The sequence below is a fragment of the Notolabrus celidotus genome, chromosome 2 (genome assembly GCF_009762535.1).
Source record: "Notolabrus celidotus isolate fNotCel1 chromosome 2, fNotCel1.pri, whole genome shotgun sequence".
NCBI classification, from domain to species: Eukaryota; Metazoa; Chordata; class Actinopteri; order Labriformes; family Labridae; genus Notolabrus; species Notolabrus celidotus.
In genome coordinates, this window is record NC_048273.1 from 24,733,652 (window position 1) to 24,754,254 (window position 20,603).

Consider the following 20,603-nt stretch of genomic DNA (forward strand, 5'->3'; position numbering starts at 1 on the left):
GTTATTTCCAACAGTTTGACTTTATTCTTAAAATACAAAATGATAAAAACATCTCAGTCTCATTTTTGTTTGTCCTGCCTGAACAAAACTCTCATCTGTTGTTGGGAATTATTCATTTTAAGCTTTAAGGTTTCTTTGTCAGAACCTAAGAGGGCACATTTGTCATACAAGGTACCAGCACTCCAGACTCAAAGACATACTACAGCAATACAACTTTAGTTTTAAATTGAAGTTGCCATAACTATTTTTTAAGCAAATAGGCCCTGTATATCTATGGGTCAAGCTTTTTCATGTGAATATTTGTTGGCTTTCTTCACTCAGGTTTTTTTTTTTTTTAGAAATGTAGACTGAATAGCTTGTTCCAACCAAACCTTCACCCTCATTTAGCCTGCACATTATGAGGATTAAATTGAATCAGTTATTTCAACGGTTTATGAGATTGCAGCATTCTCTTCACCTAAGGGGCTATATGATTTGAACATCATAAATCATGCAGATGTGACATTTGTTGGATTCAGTTAAATAAAAACATGCTCTTTCACATCTGGAGGAGAGGGTTTGTAGGTCAGGACATCTCTGAAACAACACAGGACTAAATTATTATTATTATAAGTCTCTAGATTTTTGCACTTGATGATGTATTCATGCATTATAAGTAATAAAGAATTGTTTAACGTCGGACATATTTGTTTGAAACAACCACTAGCTGCAGTGATTTTTCATGTATTGATGTTAAAGTGGAAGTTTACCAACCATAATACAATATATAAAGAGTGTGCAGAATGAATTATCCTTCAGAGGTCAGACAGAAGAGAACAATGATACCAATACAATATTATGAAAGACGGGGTAATATTCAAACCTTGCTCCTGGAGGTCGCTCTTTCACTTTATGTCAACATGTAAACGTCACACTGACCACAGTAATTTCTCTCCTCAGCTCCTCTCCATGTTTTGGATCCTGGACATGGCAGTTTATACTCCAGAGTGAGGAAGAAGAGCAGTGAGGAAGGAGTTCTGTTTGCCCTGACCACCAACAGCCCGAGCTGCAGTGAGCGTGCTCCGTCTGCCAGTAGCGACTCAGGCCTGTCAGTCGCCTCACAGGGCCGCACCAGAGTCTCACAGAGGAGAGGGGCTGCGGGGGAGAAGATCACCCAGGCAGGGAAGCTTTTCCCTGGGCTGGACTTTGAGATTGCTCAGCCTCTTCTGGAGGTCATGACTGAGCTGGCTGCGGCCGGTGGAGGAGGGGAGGGGGAGATGGTTGGAGATGAATCTGGACTTGGACACACTATTAACGGAGAGGCTTCGTCCAGTGAGAGGGAAACAGATATATTAGATGATGAGGATGAAGCAGATGATGTTGCAGCTTCGCCTTTGGAGATGCCGAGCTCGAGCAGCATCTGTTTTCTCTCCTCTGAAACTCACACTGAGTACTCCACACACTCCTGGGTCCGGCAGCAGCAGATGGTTGACGCAGTCACTGACTCCTACCTTGAAGCTGATGGAGAGGGGAGGCTGAACGGGGAGAGGAAAGAGGGGCCTCCACCTCTGGTCACTCCTGACACACCACCTCGAGGACTGAGCAGCAGGGAGGCGGTGCAGAGAGGGCCGGTGGACGAGGATGTCACACATAACATTGATGTTACGGACACATCTTCATGCCAAGAGGAGGATTTGGAGTCTTTAACAACAGATGTTGACGAGTCCATAGAGCAGCTGAACCAGCTGATCTTGGATTTGGACCCAACCTTTGTTCCTGTCCCAACCCGCTGTGTGCCCCTGTCCCGCTCCGCCTCACTGCAAACAAACGGCCTCAGCCACAAAGGAAATAATCATCTGTCAGGTAAGACCGACTAAGATCACACCTATAGAATAATGATGACAGTCTGATACTTTGGGTCTTGACAATATGTTTGAAGCTTATTACATCCAGTCAGCACTAAACTAAACACTAAACTAAGACGGTGAACATCAACAATGTCAGTGTGAATATGCTGTTAGCATTAAATCAAAAATGTGCCGTGCCTTTGCTTGACTCAGAGCTGGCGGATTTGTATGTATTGACAAACCATGAACAGAAATGGAAAGGAGAAATGGGTTTGAATATGCAGATTGAAGAAAATTTGGCTTCAAAATTTGTAGTACTATCAACTCCTACCAGATCCGTGTCAGGTCAGTCTCTGATCCGTCATGGCACCGTATCTAAACGGTTCCCATTCCAGTCAATGTGTTAACTTCCACTGGATCTGCTCCGTCGCTTGTCCTGAATGTGGTTTTAAAAAGTGTGCTACAACGATGTCTTATTAGGAATATGAAACACTGAATTATCGACTCTGTTCCGTCTCTGCTTGTGTCTAATTCTTGAGCTGATGATGGAGCTCAGACTTCTTGAACTATGAGTATAATTAACTGCACATTGAACCATATTATTTGTCCAATATTTATTAAAGTCTCCAAAAGGCACTGACAGCTTGTGTTCGCCCGAGTTGAAGTTTAGTGAGCTGAGTTGCAACCATCATTTCAATACTCAGTGCTCAGTGCAACAGTGCCTCTCTACTCTTAACCAACAAAACTAGTGAAGACTGTAATGATTATAAAATTGGGTTATAGTAGTTTGTAGAAATGCAGGCAACATCAGAGTTATGAAAACACGTCTGTTTTCTGTGTAAACAGAGTCTTTACTTACAAAAATTATAGCAGTTATAATATTATTACCTGCACAGAGGCACAGAGCAGACCAAAAATCTTGACTCCATGAAGTGCCACACTAAAGAAAACACAGGTATACCAACAGGCAGAAGCAGCCCTGAGGTGGACTGGTTATATCGTGGAGTGTAGTCCAGCCTGCTCACACAGAGAAGCATTTATAACTCAGACTGAAGGACTGAAGCTCCGTCTGATTGTGGAAATCTCCATCTGAGAGAGGGATACATCGGAGGGTTTTTACAGAAGGTGTGTTAGTTGGCATGCATGCTGTTTGCTGAAGGGGTGGAAGCTTTAGTTAAACAGGTAGAGGATTTTCCTACAATGTAAGCAGTGTAAAACCAGGGCATACACAATGATGTGTTTACCCTCCAATCTGTCTTATTTAGAATGGAAATATACCGAGCCGGAGGAAAGGTTACTGGAGTGAGGACGGGGTAGTCTGAGCCCTCGTCAGAGTGAAACTGAGGATGAAGTAACAACATGAAAACATAATCCACTGACAGAACTACTGAACGTTAAGACCTTAGAGCAGCTGAGTGGGATTAAATGAGTTACTTCTCATCAGCCGCGATTCCGTCAAGGATGTGAGATGTTGTTAAAAGGGATATTGGGAATAAGCTTCATCAAAGAGCAGATTTAGACTTTCGATCCTCTTTATAACTTCTGATTAAACTAAAACCACAGGTTCAGATCCTGACGGGAGAGCGGAGTTTTCAGCTGGTGGGGGGTCGGACAAATCTGCCGGCTCAAGCTTTATTTGTTCTGTCAGAGGGATCTGATCTCCCCATTCAAACTAATTTCTGTCAGGCCTAATTTTTCTCAGACCAATTACCACCATTTAGCCAAAATAGACTGTGTTTATGAGCCAAGCTGGCCTTTTCTAAACAATCACAATGGCTGCTGTGATGGTTACAGTCCAGGGTTTAATTCAGTAACTGGACTGTAGTTGATTTGACCTTTAGATAACTGTTACATACTAAATCAGTCTACACCAAATGTGCGTTTTGTTCAGTTAGAAGCATATACATTAGAAGTTAGGATTCTGCCTTGGCCTCCTCAGGGGTATGTCTAGACTTTTTATTGGCCCTCTCTGTCTCCACTTATCAAATCTATTTTAACTATGCTCATTAATGTATCATACAGATGTTATAGTCCTTTGTGTTAGTTTTGGACTTCAGAGAACACAATAGAAAGGTAGCAATCACAGAAACATTGTCCATAAATGTATTGTCCATGATGTATTGAGTTTGCTCACAACCTCTCCTTCACACCTGGGTTATGAAATAGATGTGTGCAGTATTTTAAGAATTTAAAGAAACACCATGGAAGAAAAGAGAAGGGGAAAAAAACATCAAAGGGTTGAGGCTGGGAGTCAAACCAGTGACGGTTGCAACACAGATTGCAACCTCAAGAAAGAGGCTGTACAGAGTCAAACTGGTGCCCTCAAAATGTTGATTTTAACACAGGTCCTGCCTCGGACAGGACAAAAAGCTTATCAGAGTTTAGTTTAGTATGCATGTTTTGATAATACACCTTGGAGATAGAAAATGCACAAAAAGTCCGGAAAAAATTGCTTTAAGAAATTGTTTAGATGTCATGAAAGTTAAAGACGGTTTATGAGCTACTGTCTATAAGATTGCTGATTCAGAATACTGCGCCTGTTTTATCTCCTTCATCGTGCTGGGTTATGTAAGTCCGTTATCTTAGTTAAATTCAGACATCTGAACACATCCAGGCAACAACATCACTGATGCCACTCGTTAAGAAATTGTTCTGTCAATACCTAGCAGGGAAGATTTGGAGTCAAAGTTTTACCGGTTAAATCCAGGTAGATGCAGAAGTGTGGATGCAGTGACCAAGCACCTAAGAAGCCTCAGCCGTCTGTGCCCTGCTATGGGGACACTCTGCATGTGCAGGATGTCAGAATTAGCTATACTTGTCAAAAATATTCAAATCAGTTTTGGGGCAATTTCATTTGAACAAAACATTTTTCACCTTCTAAAAGAATCATTTTTTTCATTTTTAAAGCTTTAATCTATGCATCATTAGCAGCACTTGCATGACTGAACTTGAACTTTTGCATTTTTTGGCAAAGGTTCATGTAATTCAGACCAGATACATTTTATGCCTGTCCCTTTGTCATGAATATAAAACTTTCCCAAATTAACAGGATCTGGATCTGGAAGCTTGGATAAGCTGAATACTTCACAGATTTTAAAGTTCAGATGTCATGAAAGTTAAAGACGGTTTATGATCTACTGTTGCGCAATAAGATTGCTTCTTCAGAAAACTGTGCTGTATTTTATCTCCTCCATCGTGCCGGGTTATGTAAGTCAGTTATCTTAGTTAAACTCAGACATCTGAACACAGCCAGGCAACAACATCACTGATGATACTTATTGATTTGGTTTTGACTGATGAAACAAAATATTAATCTTTTAATCTACAGTACATCGAAAACAACTGTTTGTCCCTGTGTGAAAACTGAAACTTGATCCGCAAGATCTTTAAAAACCTGAACATTCACACCGATGCTGCCTGTTTTCCTGACCCCAGTGTCTCCGTGTTGCCTCCTCTTTACTGTTCTCCTCCTCTGATGACAGATTTACCTTCTCTCACATCCACTGGGACTCACCCAGGAGGAAGAGGCACATTTCTGCCGCGACCTCTGTCCCTGATTCATTTTCTGTCAGGTCATAGGTGTGTCAGTGATGTCATCACTTCCCAGCCCTCTGCACAAAGAGCAGCTGCTCCTTCAAAGAGCGGCCTGATGGCTCACGTGGGAGCTCCTGACAGTCAAAAGCTGAGGAAAGGCCGTGACAGACCCTGAATCACGTCTGTCAGGCACTCTGTTGTGATTATCTTTGACCCGCGGCCTTGTGCCACACAGGGTTACATTACCCCTGACATATAACCTCTGACCTTGCCTTCTTCAGGTCAACAAGAGGGCTTGTGGTTCTTCTCTTGATGTTAAAAATTTGAGCACAGGAAATGGAGCATGTGTTTGTATGTATGCATGTACTGTAGGTCAGAGAGTTTGTCAGGTGGGCTGATGTTACCTGAGGGTGTACTTGCAGCCATAACACTAATATTTCACTGCTTAGCTACTCTCGCAGTGTGTGTCTGCTTCTAGCGTGTGTTTTTCAGGATGATGTTTTGAGGCGGGACTCCGTAAACGAACAGGAATGCTTTTGAAGTTCAACACAACACTTTGCTCTCCTCTCTGTTTGGATCAGGCCCTTCTGCTCCCTCTCATAGACTCAAAGTTGCTGTGTTGAAAAGAGAATAGCCCCCTTCACAAAGACACTGCGTATCAAGTGATACTCCACACTGTAAAAAAAAACAAAAAAACAGTGTAACCCCCCACAGCAGGCGCTCTGCTGTGGCAGAGTCACTGGATGAGTTTCAGTCGGACTGGCTTGGCCTGTCATGTGATTTTGGAGATGATGGATGCTGACAGTGAAAGCTGAGCTCACAATGTTCCACAGTGATGTTTTGGGTTGATATGCACAATTGAATGTGGCTCCATATAAGGTGAACCTCTGTCGCCTCACTCTCTTTAGGGTTCTCAGTTATGACGTGCAGCAATTTGAAGAAATAAGACAATAAAAATAGATTTTCCTTCCTCTTTTTTGAAAACATACATTGCTCACTTCAGCTTCTTGTAATTATAGAAGCTATCCAAAGTAACACTGCAAATTCTGCCCCAGTTTTGCAACACTACAGATATTGCAGTGTCTGTTTTTTTAAACCCTAGCATGTCTCACACCACAAGCTACACAAATGCAATGAGCAGACCCTGCACCTTTGCTCACATGCTGCCACCCTAGCAGGTAAATTGTTTTGTGGGTAAAAGTGAAGAATAAAGAAACACAGCAGCTTGATGTAAGGTTGGATCTTAAACATGCTTTCACGTTGCTGTAGAGAGTTTGACCTCTGATAACCCTGCAAGTAAATCAATGTTTCTATGCTGCATGTTTATAAAGACAGAGCATAACGTTTCTTATATGCACATTTGCACCTGGCAGCAATGTGAACACATGGCTCATGATTTGAAGTGGTTCAATGTGGACAAAAAAGACCAATCACAAGTGGTGCACACGCCTATTGTATACTTTTTCGGAAATAATACACCCATCGGATGTCGTGTTGCAGAATACTTCACATTTAAAAAAAACCTGTATGACACAATTTTGTTTTGCATTTAGTCTGAGCATTTCAACATTACTTAACGTTACTGCAACTACACAAGCATGCAAGGCTACAAAACAGTGGTGACAGGATTGGGTATTTAGTGGCCCCTCAAGAGTTTCCTACTTAAGTGAGTAAATTGATTTTATTCATATTATAAGTGCATTACATCAGCAGAGTGCACTGTAAAGACATGGGGGGAAAAAAAACTGAGTGGCACAAAGAGCCACATAATAAAATTCATGCCTAATCAATAATGAAATATCAAGGTATGATAAATGTCATGATACAGACTCATGGTATTTATAGTGAAAGACAGGGTTAGCAAAGTAACTGGTATGTCTACCTAATAAGGGATGTTTTAGACTGTTTCTGAGTGAATATTACAGGCAGAAAGTTCCACAGGTTTGGTGGCCTCAAAAGCTTGATCATCACGATTCTTAAGCCGTCTGTTTGACGTGTCTTAACACCCAGTTCTAACCTGAACACAACCTCTCTTCATATCCAAAAAAAGCATAAGAAATCTCATTAGAAATGCAGAAATTGTCTCCGTTTCAGTCTCCACCTTCACCGACTGCCAAGACAAACATCCAGAGCTGGACCTGCTTGAACTGGTAGCCAACTTTAAGTGACAGTTTCAGATAAAAGTGATTGAATGGGGAACTTTTCCCAGGACTTCTGCACTCATTTATGTTTTTAGATGTTTTAAAGAGAGTGGTTGTGAATGAGATAATGGACATTGCTTTATACTTCGGGCACATGGAGTACAGTCATAGATACAACGTTATTTGTTAAATGGTTTTCTTTGGAAGCAAGGAGTTGTTCTTGGTCCTGCTTAGATACGAATAAGGTAAGATCAGGTGAAATGTTTAGCAATAAGTAGATCAAGTGTTGGATCAATCTTCATGTTGCAGCTATAGGAAGATGTGATGTTTTTTAAAGCAGATAAGGTTTGTGATTGAAGCCACTTAAAGCAAATATGTTGTACCCTTCTGAGCTTGCAAAACTCACGTTTTGACATCTAAATTTCTGATAAACACTTTTTTTAATGGTTTAAAAAATCAACCAATCCTCCACACCCACCACTGTTTGTTTTTTTAACCTCAGCAAGTTTTTAACCTGACACTTATGACAAATCTTCCCCAAATATTGTTTCTAATGGACTGTGAACAAAGAGTGTATTGTGTGAGGAAATGTATAGATTCATTAAAAAACTCCTCATCGCACTCGAGTGGACCAAAGAACTCATTTTCTCTCATACACAACCCCAAATTGGTCTTTTCATCAGAAATAAGATGCTTGAGTTAAAACGCTTTATCCATTTGTTGTTACTTTTTATTATCTTTCAAAACCATTAAAATACAACCAAAAATGTGGTTAAAGCAGCAAAAAGACAGTCTGAAAACACTTTGATTGTTCTAACAGATGTTTTTCCACCATCTGCTCTTGTAATGTCTGGTTTACTCACACAGTCTCTGCTCTGGTGATAGGAGCTACACACTACAGATAAACCTGCTGATAGATGCTTTTGTCTGAGACAAACAACCTAAACATGAACCACCTTCATCACCTTTTATTGCCAAGCCAGCATCTGGTCATATTAAAGAGCCATCACCACGTAATGTTTCTGTGTTTTCCCCCAAGACAAAACTGTGATTCTGGATTTCATGGAGGATGACATGACTGCGTTTGGTTTTGTGGTTGACTTCTGTCCTGATCAGAATCAGTCTGACTGTCTGGCACTCTGTTTTTGCCTCCCCCTCCCTCACCCCTCTGTTATCTCTCTCTCTAATGATCAGGTTGGAGGGAGCAGAAGCAGGTCAGTGATATGGTGGACTACGGTGGTCTAAATACTCCAGCATGGAGAAGGGGTGGCTTTCAGAGTTTCAGAGGATCCCCGATCAACAGTTCATCCTCCTCCTCACCATCCCAGGTAAACACACTCTCCACCTTGCACCTGATCTAACCAACACCTGAAATATTAAGCATTAATAATCTATCTTCAATTAAAAAAACAAAAAACGGATGCTGAGACCATCTTTAGTGATTAACCAGGGGCTGCAGATAATAAGGACAGAAATTCACTCTTCAAATTGGATGTGTTCAGAGCCTGAATTTTTAGTGCCTGACTCAAACACAAACTCAATTTAAGGACTGAAACAGACACACTTGACACATATTTGCAGCATTAATCACATGCATATGCACATTTTTGGCAAACTTGTAATCCTGAGGGATGAATTTATATCTATTTGAAAGACAAATATATGTGTGACAAAAGCCCCTTGCAGAAGAAATTCCTCACACCTGTCAGAAAAGGTTGTTTTGAACTCCAACTCATCTGAAACAGCACGCTTTTTGAAGTCTTTGTATATTTCTTCTTGTGGAAAGACCTGCAAATCTACGTAGCATTGAAGCCTGCTTAATGCTGCAGTTATTTTTCGATGGAGCTCACTGATTTCCGACCTCAAGTTAAGCAGTAAAGTAAATCCTGATGTTAGGAACACCAACATAAAGGCATCTCTGTTAGTGGAATGTGTTTAACACAAATCATCCTGCAGACAACAAACGAGCTGCTTCTTCACATTGAAAGAAGCTGCTTTGGGAACATGTTATCAATCACAGGAATTCTCTAAAACAAACCCTGCTTTATGTTTTTTTTTTCTCTAAAGGCGACCACAGTATAAAAAAATCAGTCTTGTGCTGTGTTGAAGGAGACTGGAAACTAGAGACTGAGACAGTAATCTCATTAGAAAAAGTTTTCTGAGGTAATTGATCTGTAAGAAGTAGGCTGATTCTCTCATAGACTTCTATACAGTTAGACTTCTTTTTGATACCAGTGGAGTCGACCCCTGCTGGACATTGGAAAGGCTGCAGGTTTAGTGGATTTCTTTGTTGGCCTTATTTTTCAGATCCCATATCTAATCCCTGCAAGTATGTTGAAACGTTCATAGTTGTCTTGAGTGAAGAAAAGGCTTTGCACATCTACTTCGTTGGACAGGTGTGCAGGGGAGGAGTGAGAGTTTCACAACATTAAAATCGCAACAGTCCTGCACACTGTCCAACTTGTAAAAAAAAAGTATGGCAACATTTTAGTACTAGATCTTTATCAGAGACATTTTGCAGAGACAGGCAGAACAACTTAAAAAGAGTGTGGCTACCAGTCTGCGCCTAATCATTATCATGGCATCAAGTGTAGGCAAACAATTGACAAGCAATTAAGCAAGACATTATAAATTAATCCATTTAAATATACAAAAAACGAAGTTTGACAATCAATCAAAAGCATGAATTAGGAACTTAACACCCAACCTACTGAATTAGATTTGTTATAGTGTATTGAGTAACTTTAAGTGTTCTGTTTAATTGCATTTCACTTAAGCATGTTGATTTTTGTGATTTATAACAGAGGTAAGATTGCATATGACAACATATCAATAGGCTATGCAGACATGTATCTTTTTCTCCAAGTGGTGCATGTAAAATTAAGACTATTTAAACATCAATGACGAATATATGAATGAGTTAAATGACAAAGGACCTGAAGGTCAAAAACAAACAAACAAAAAAAGAGCAAGCAAACACAAACATGATGTATATAAAATAGTTTAAATCTCTTATCCTGCAGGGTATTAACAACTGTACACACTCAAAGATGTTTTTTTTTTTTGCACAAAACTTGATTTTACTCTCTTACTTTAAAAGGGTCTCTAAAAAAGATATAACACATGTATTAGCAGTCTTAACAGCAGCACTCCTCAGCAGACTACACATCATCATATTGTGGGCTAAGTCACTGGCACAGCTTTAAATGCAACTTATATTTGAAAGATAAAGTGTTAGCACTTTCAAATGAGTGAAATGATCTTTGTTGCTTATGATTATGTAACTCTGTTTACATCTGTGTCGGTATTTTCCTCCTCCCTCCCTCCTTCTCTCTTGCCCTCTTTATTTTTCTTTTTTCAACTTCTCTGCTCTCGGCTGGGTGGCATGAATGGCCCGACTGTTTACCCCAAAACACAGGCTGTAGCCACACACAGATCACAAGACTGATGTCTGCTGGTTTGTCTGTGTGTGTGTGTGTGTGTGTGTGTGTGTGTAGGGGCTTGTTACCCCACAGTACAAACACATATTGATGATTGTGTTTCTTTTCTTACTTTTATTATTCTGTTTTTCCTTTGAAGTATGGCTTCTCCTACAAAACCAACAGTGTGGACCATCAGGGACACACCGACAGCTCAAGCATCGTCCCCTCTACTCCAGCCTTCCCTGTGTCTCCTGAGACGCCGTACGGTGAGCAAGATACTGTCTGAGCGGACTCTTCTTGATGTGGGTGTGTTTGCATTTCTGAATCTTATCAGCGTCCTCCTCCTCCTATTCGCAGTGAAACATTTCTCAGAGTTTTCCCAGCTCCGGACCGGTGGGCAGTGGGAACAACACAACTGGACACAAGGTACACTTAAAAAAGAGTGTGTGTGACGATTAGATGTGTGTGTGGCTGGAGTTTGAACCCAAACACTCAAATCCTGATTGCTGTCAGACATGGTTGAAGAGCAGGCTGGAATGTCCTCTTGGCATATATACCTAAAACCCATACACACTTAAACACATGCACGTACACACCTGGCCTGTGCTTTGTTTCTATTGGCTGGTCATGAGGGCACGGCTCTGTTTTCAGTAACAGATGGCTGGTTTCTGGATTTTTCTGTTTATATTTGAAGGTTTGAGGTAAAAAGCGGTCAGGGTCAGTGTTGATTAAATGGATTTGGAAGCTCTGGACAGCTGATACTGGCTGCTCGGCTAATAATAGTTGGCGATAACAGAGGAAGAGGCTGCCGCTGACAGGATGTCCACTCACGTCCTGTTCTGGGAGGGGACAGGAGAAGAGGGGAGGGACATCCTGCCTGAGGAGATATGTAGCTCACAGCTGCAGGAGGAATCTACTGTAGAGTCTAAAACACAAGTGTTCCTCTGTAGTCATGTCTCATATCTGATCTTAAAGTGGCATTCATGCTCTTGAAGGGCCTTGTCAATCACAAGAAGTCCACGCCCATTTATCATCTACAACATGAAGACTTGCTAACAGAGATTGAGATCATAAACTCTCCATAAAAATGTCTGCTGTTGGGTTAAATTTTTATAGACGCCTCAACAATCATACTGATCATACAATCATCACTGCATGATGAGTCGCCCCCTGCTGGCTGTAGAAAGAATGCAGGTTTAAGAAACTTTAGCATGAAGTGGTTTATGTTTTTCTGCATTTTGAATTGTTCTGAGGCCCGTGATCAAGATTTCAAAGGTTTGAGTTAGGAGTCAGGGTGTTGGTACAAACTTTTTGTGACGAGAAGACAAAAAATATATGATGTGCAAACTTTATGCCTGTATTGATAGAAGAGAACAGTGGATAGGGTCAGATTTGAATGCAGGCAGCCAGCGTTGAGTGGCATATATCAACTGGCACCCATGATGTGGGTGTGAGTTCACTTTGGTCAACTTTTTTACAGATAAAAAGTTGACAAAAGTGACCCAGAACTAATACTACTACTCTTTTGGATCATGTTGATAAAACATGCACCCCTGTAGGCATTACAGCCGGTTACACCGATTTCTTTTCATGCCTTGGGGATGAACAGGTGCTGTAATTAATTATATCCATGCAATGGATTCCAAATCAGAAAAGTTTTCCAAACTAAACATCAACTAAAGCTCTTGAACATCTTAGGGCCTGTGTCCATTGAACGCTGTTTTTTTTTGGTTCTGACTCCGCCTTGAAGTGGCACTATGTAAGCGCCTAATATTTCATTTTCGCTGTCAGTTACTTTACGATTTTTATTACACAAAACAGGATGATATTAGGTGAAAATCACGCCATGATCAAATCAGCAGTTTAGCTCTTCTGTCTTGTGTTTTAAATCCAGCTCACCACCTTCCATAAAATCAGAGCATTATGCTTATCCTGATTTTATTCTTGTTGAAGGAAGTTTTGTATCATCTCATTTTAAATTCCTTCCAGGAAGATGACAAAAGTTTTATTTATTTACCTAAATCACCGAAACGATATCCTGTTTGTGATCTTACATCCGCCTCAGTCCTCGTGAATGAAACATCACTTACAAATAAAGTGTCCTTGATCCTTGATCCAGCTCAAGGCTTTCATGAAAGTCTATTTTTTAAGTAATTTCAATATTTTTTATCGAGTTGTGCTTGTTTTTATAATATGTATCATGAAATTTATGTCAAAATGTCAAATCTATTTATTATAAGTCAAGTGAGTTAAAATACTGCAACCTCAGCATGCTGTCATTTACTCATTGAAAACCAAACAAGGTGATATTTATTATGACATTTTGCTTTGCACTGCAGACAGATCAGTTCTTTGTTTAAAGGGCATGTCTGCCTGTTTATTGTAAACATGTTTGTCAGAACACAGCGGCGGCAGGATGGAGAGGGAGCTGATGAAAGAATGATTAGTACTTGTTTGGAGAAAAACACCTGATTCCTCTTCTCTGCTGGATGGACAGAAGAATTAACAAAGGGCGCAGAATATCTGCAGCTCACTCCCATTTAGGGGCAGACAGGCACTTCCTGTTTCCCACGTTAAAGGCAGAGGATGTCTGGGAAGCAATTCGCTATGTCAGGGCAGAATAGTCAGATTCCACTTTTAAATTATTTTTTATTTTGTGTTTAGAGTCATTAGTGTAAGCACAATGTGACCCGAAGCTCCAGTGATGTGGGGGTTGTTTCTTACAGCTTCCAAAACATCAACAGAGCACTCAATGAAAGCTGCACCCTACAGCTACAATCCAAAGTGTTATCTCCAGGATAATCAAGCAGGCATCCTGGTATGTTGTGTGTGCCAGTGAATTCCAACTATTCCAGTTATTTGTTTGGTAATTTGGGGCCAAAATAGTGTAAACTTATAAAGCTGAAACTTCATTTAAACTGAGCTACATCAGTTGATATCAGTCTGACTCAAATACACCACCATAAAGAAAAATCTCGTCATTTTTGTAACTTGTGTATTTTCTTTCGTGCAAGCAGCTTCTGTGTAGTGGTTGCATCATTGACTGCTTTGTCTGTGCAAAGTCACAAGCACTGGAACACTGGGGAATGGCCAGTTTCGGCGCTATCTAAAAGTATAGCATTAAATACTTTGGAGGATACATTTGTAACATTTAACAGATCATGTTTGCATCCATCTTTTGAATGTAAATCTAATTTGTGCTTTTATCTCTATCAACTTGTAAAAAAAATATCTGGCTTTTTAAGCTGTCCATCTGATTTATGCTTAAAGCTGGGGTTGGTAGTCAGATTTAGATACACTTTTTGTTATACTGGTTGAAATGATCTTTATGTCCTGAAGGCAATCAATGCGTAATGTGTTCCTAAAAAAGAGCGAAGAAAAGGGGGAGGGGGGGTGTCGTTTTGGAGGAGCTCCGAGGGAGGAGGGGAGGGGTTAGACAGAGTCATGGGGAAATGCTACATTCAAATTCATGCTAGTTTTCCGAGACTACCAACCCCAGGTTTAAGTGAGTGATCAGACCTTAACTCTCAATCTACGCTTGAAAAAAATGGTCAACAAGAGTTGCACAAGTGAACCAAAGTATTAAAATATTGACGATGAAACCAAAAAAAGTTGCTTAAAACATGCTAGAAGGCCAAAGGTACTCTATAGTTGAAGTGATAATTTCCTGTGCACTTTTCCCTTAAGTGACCACTTCCACCTTTAATGTCATATTTGGTCCATTGTTATGCTAAAACGTTGAGTGACGTACCTTCGAGATTTGAGTTATGCAGAGATGTATAAGAACCACTGCATGCAAGTTCACACGTGACATGCATCAAATACAACCATCAAACATATATTTAGAAGCTATTTTGCGCTAAACATGATGTCATTGCTTAAGTGTCAACTGCAATATCCTCCAATGAAAAGTCAGACTCATGGAAATAATAAAATGATCCATAGAATACCATGAGGATACCACTGATGTCATTATTTGCAGCTTTTGCATACGTCTGCCTTTGCAAAGTCATTGCCATCCTTAAACTGAGAATGAACTCTTAGCCATCTCCCAGTTCCTTCATTTCCTTGTAACGTTGCAGCGCAGCTCTTAATGTTATGTAAGACCATTTCCTTTGTGTACTTGTGTCCAAATCAAAATAAACAGCCATATATATACAGAAACTATCCACCGGAGGAAGCAGGTTCCAGCCAGAGGAATGAGGATGTTGTTGTGAGCTCAGGTTCAGTAAAGGCAGATGGTCCGCTGAGACAGACACTTGACTGTTTGAACCTCAGGGGTGAAAGGTCAAGAGAAAGTTGTGGGGGAGAGAGAAGAGGAGGCGGATGATTGAATTTGGTGTCAGTGGTGAATGAAATGATGAAGTTTGAAGTGCTGTGTGGTCGAGAACTACTCGAAAGTGTGAAGTCTTTAAAACGTGCTGGACAACAAATGTGTCTTTAGTATTAATGATTCCTTTGAAGTACATTTACACAGACTTACAATAGTCAACTAAATAGGTTTAAGGACCAATTTCTAATAAAAGATGATGGTGATGGTAACCAAAATGCTTGAAGACACTTCCAGTTTGACACAATATCAAACTTGTTTGTGGCTGCTTGGCAGTGCTATAGCTGTGTGGCTGGTTAGCTTAGAATAGAGCCCATAGAAGAAAACAGATACCTAAGTGTAAGGAGACAAAACGCAACAAAGTAGTTGCTTTATTAGATTAAAAAATAGATTAAATGGGGCGCTGGTGGCCTAGCGGTCTAAGCGCCCCCACGTATAGAAACTAAAGTACTCGTCGCAGAGGTTACCGGTTCGACTCCCGGCTGGTTGACCCTTTACTGCATGTCTTCCCCCACTCTCTACTCACCACATTTCCTGTGTCTCTTCAGCTGTCCTATCAAATAAAGGCGAAAAAGCCTGTCTCCCAAAAAAATAAAAATAACAAAATAGATTAAATGTGGTTGTTTGTAACCTTTCAGCGGGGCTGTAAAACAACAATTACTTCTATCTCCAGGTTTCATGCTAAGCTACGCTAACCAGACTCTACCTCCAGCTTATTTGAAAAAATATATATATATTTTGTTATTGAACATTAAACCTTTTCCTCAAGAGAAAAGCACCAGTATCAGTATGACTTTTTATTTGATCAAGTTGGATTCAACAGTTAGTTAGCTTGACCGCACAACCAGTAACAGGGGAAAACAGCTAGCTGAGCTATAGTTAACCAAATTCAACCTAACCATAGTCGTATGTACTTACATTTTAAACATAAAAAGCAATATTAAACATATCGGTCAAAGAGCTTTGAAAGGCTGGCTAGGCTAGCTGTTTCCTTCTGTTGTTAGTTTTAATACTTAGCAAAGCTATGTTAACTAGCTACTGGCGCCAACTATATTAGAAAAAAAGACAGATTGTAGTATAGTACTTGGAAATAAACATACCTTAAAGAAGCTGAGCACCAAGAACATTTTCTACTTGTTTACATAAAGCTAGAGCCAGCAGTTGTTTAGTTTAGCCTAGCATGTAGCTGGGGAACAGGAGGGAACAGCTAGCATGGCTAAAGGGCCCTAATCGACACACCAGTTGCGGTATGTCCTCTAGTTTAACTTTTTTTAAATTTAGAATATATTAAACTTGATCGTGCGCTAGCTTTAAATGGATGCTTGGAAAATGTTGTTACAGTTTAAGAATGGCAGACTCACTTTTATGTTCTGTTTTCAGTTTTAATCCTGAGGAAATCTAAGCCCACAGGAGAGCAACCTCATTAACAAATAAATGTAACCTAACCTAACTTTTCAAACTGTAATGTTTCACAGCGTAACGTTTCGTAACAAATTGCAACATGTTAGAAAGTGACGTAACTTAGCGTAATGTAACTTAATGAAACATAACTTTCTGTCATGCCATCAATCAATCAATCTTTATTTGTATAGCGCCAAATCACAACAAACGTTATCTCAAGACGCTTTTACAAACATAGGAGATCTAGACCACTCTATGTCAAATTATGAACAGAGACCCAACTTCAAGACAGGGTAAGACTCAGTCTGACCCCACCTTAATCCATCATGAGCATTGCACATCGCAGTATTTAGCTAGTTACAGTGGCGAGGAAAAACTTCCTTTTAACAGGCAGAAACCTCAGGCAGAACCAGACTCATGTTAGACAGCCATCATGCCTCGACCGAGTTGGGTCTGGAAAGACAGATAGAGGGGAGTAAGAGAGAGAGGTGATAGTGATGAGACGAGTCGTAGAAGCTGTTGCCGCTGGAGTCCAGCATGTCCGTATCAGCTGGAATCCAGATCGTCCGCAGCAGGAGCACATCTACGGCAGCTCAGAGGACTCTACGAGCTGGTCCAAGCCTGAGCCAGCTCTAACTATAAGCTTCATCATGTAACGATACAACACAAAATCGATGCACCAGCTGCTGTTCACGTTTTGATGTTACATCAATTAAGCGTAGGCCTATTATGTTTGGTGATAGAAAGCCTCAGAGATGTAGCAAAGCTTTTTTTTTTTGCTAACTGTTACTGTCTAGGCTAATTCAAAGTATTGTTCTTAAGCCACCTGAGCTTAGTTGAGGAGTCACCGACACATCATCCACAAAGCATGCACAGAGTAGTCGGCTGCATTCACTGAAATAATTTATTTTATTTATTTATTTTATTTGAACGTACTCCGGTTGACTTTCCAGTAAATAAACAAAAAAAAAACAGACTTAAACTTAATTACAGGAATTGCGGTCAGAAAACTGTTCCTCTCCACCATCTAACCCACCTGAACAGAGCAAATCACAGCACCTTTAAAGGTAACCTATCAGCGCTCACTGTCACAGGCTCGAGGAGGAGCACACACATCACACACACACGCAGCGCAGGTAAACTCAAAAAGATTTCACCGTCAATCCTTGGCAACTGGTTAACTAAATTTTACAAATATACTTCATAAGGCTGAACATAATTAGATTTAATTCAAAGTATTTTTCACACAAAATATTTATCCTAAATCTTAAATCTTTCAGTTACCCCTTGTTTCCAGTCTTTGCAATGCTACACTAGCTTAGACAAAGTAGCTCCAACCTCCAAACAAAAAGAAAGTTGGAGTTCTTGTGAATGAAAATGTTTCCTTAGGGGCTGCTGGAAAACAAATGATCTGTATGTCACTTTTTTCAGATGCTGTCACAAAAAGAATTTACATCTACAATATTCATTCTCCAGTTGTATAACTCTGGGGTCTTTCAACTGATAAATGAGCATCACAGATGGAGCTGATGTCCATTCCAGCTCATTTCCTGTGTCACTGAGGTTGAAATAAAGGCATGCCGCTCCTGTCTCCACTGAAACAAAAGTAAAGTCAACACAATTCAATCAGAAGCTTTCTGGTGTAATTTATGAAGTGCTAAGATTAGACACATGGCAGGAGACTCGGTCAGTGTGTGTCTGCATGCCTTTGTCTCTGTGTTTGTGGCGAGCAGATGGTGGGAGTGGACACACATGCCCTGACAGAGAGGCCATAGAAACCCCCCAGATCTCCCCCCCTCCCCTCTCCCTCCCCACCAGTACACCACCTCCTCTCTCTGCTCCATAAAAGGCCACACATGACCCCTGACCCCCCCTGGAATCCATTCTGATTGGGGGAAAGTGCTCGCAGTGGCCCAGCAGGAACAATGCTCAGTGGTCAGTGAGAGGAAGAGGAGGGAGGGAAGGGGGAATTATCTACCTCTTGTCCCTCCCTCCATACAAACCCAGAAGTCGAGCGGTGTCACAACAAGGCAGGAACAAATGGGGAGCTTATTTTTCCATCTGGGGGACGAAAGGAATTGGGCATGGCGGTGAAAGGATCCAGCCCCTGAAAAAAAAAAGAAAAGCTCAGCGAGACGAGCTCAGATTGCTTTGAGGAGTGAAAGAGAGAGGAGGAGACTTTGGAGGTAGTGAGACTTTCATTCAGGAGGCAGAGCAGAAATCAGCAGAAAGAGATTTGGGAGCCGGAAAGTGAGGGAGTTGATTCTAAAGTTTGGGGTAAACAGGAAACTTGCAAACACCGGGATACTTCAGAGAGTGTCACACATCATGACTGCATCTCTGGGTATGTATGTGCATGCACACACGTGTCAGAAAGCTTAAAATTCCTTCACAAATCTTCTGCACATCTTTTTCTTTTTCCAATAGCATTCTTTCTCCTCCTCTCATCAGGAGTTTTCTTCTGCTTTCTGCCAGCTCTCTGTTATCTCTGCCTCTGTCCCTCTTGGGAATGCACACATGCATAGAAATACTTCCCGTCTCTCCTCCGGGCAGTTGGTATTTGCAAACAGCTCCTGGAATTTCAGATGCTTTTACTCTTTTCCAAACACACTCCGCCTTTCAGACCTCGTCTCTGTCTTTTTGTGCATTAAAGAAGGACTTTTGGTCGTTGACAGCAGCATCTGCAGCCCCTCAGACTTCTACACTTAGCGAGGCGATGAGATGGTTTGTTCCACTTATGATCTCATCCAGTTAAAGGATATTTTGGCCTCCATCGTGCAGTCATGGAGGGGTGATGTATTGGTGGTTAACCGAGGGAGGCAGTTTCCCCCTTTTTCTGCTCTACTGACCCGAGCTGAACCAAAAAAGTCTTTGAAGATTTGTCGGGGTGCTCATTGCCCCCAGAGACGTTATACACAATTAAACTACATCCCACTGGGCCACAAGTTAACTAGTTTGAGACAAAGGAAGCTTTGAGGAACAGCGCATATTTTCCACATTATGTGGAAACCGAAATAATGAAGAACTGCAATGACCAAACTACATGTGAACGTAAAGGGTCTATGTTCGAAAATGCCCTGAAGAATGCAAAGTTTAGATTAAAGTTAACATCAGCAACTTTTCTGCAATATGTAAATTATAGTATTTATTAACAATACCAGCATTTCAGAAATTCTTCAGTAACAGCTTCCAATTTGGTATTGACACATTGGACGTTGGTATTAACACTTACAGTATATTTCACAAGAACTTCTGCTGAAGTTCCTTGAAATTGTTTTGTGAATGTGCTGTGATGTAATGCATGCACAGCGCCAATATAAACAAAGTAATCGTTGTCAGTCCAGCTGTCATCATGCAGATTTGTAAGACTTGCAGAAAGACAGAAATACAACTCATCATCAATGAAATAGCTTGAAGGAATCACTGCCATGCTACTAAGGTGTTTTCTGGGAATTTACCTGGAAGTTATTGTGACATCATACCGACATTACAAAGCTGTAAAAAAGGGGCATTGCAAAATTTCAAACAGGTGAAAAATTGAAAGAAAAACCTGAATCCCTGACCCCTACAGCTGAAGGATGTGAGGCTCTGTTTAGCTATGAAGAATGCCATTTTTTTGACATTGTATGTGCCCCTTTGATAGAGGAGTCACTGCAAATCAATGCAAACTAGTTAAAAAAAATCACCTGCCTCCTGTGATGAAACATTTCTATTGGGAGTCATCGCTGGTCTCTGGGGAAAGCATGGTTTTTTAACCAGTTCTCCTTCAAAACAACCCTGAGGTGGTTCAGACACCGGAGGTTGCCTCCTTGGCACCTTCTTTTGGAGATAGACCCAGCTTGCGTCGACTTTAAAGCTCCTCTGACTTGAGAATGTCTCTGGATTCACACTGCAGCCTGAAAAATGTTGCTGGAAAGAGAGGATGTCTGGACTAACCTGCTGTGCATGC

General features: G+C 40.8%; 1 protein-coding gene across 3 annotated transcripts in view; it reads left to right on the forward strand.

Annotated features, from left to right (window-relative positions):
* si:ch211-191a24.3 (tensin-3) overlaps positions 1-20,603 on the forward strand; it is a 58,418-nt gene that overhangs the window by 17,425 nt on the left and 20,390 nt on the right. For all 3 annotated transcript variants that reach the window (XM_034675677.1, XM_034675685.1, XM_034675693.1), the window contains 4 exons: positions 940-1,842; positions 8,696-8,829; positions 11,081-11,189; positions 11,281-11,349. In XM_034675677.1, coding sequence (XP_034531568.1) covers positions 940-1,842; positions 8,696-8,829; positions 11,081-11,189; positions 11,281-11,349 — 1,215 coding nt within the window. The remainder of the gene's footprint in view (positions 1-939; positions 1,843-8,695; positions 8,830-11,080; positions 11,190-11,280; positions 11,350-20,603) is intronic.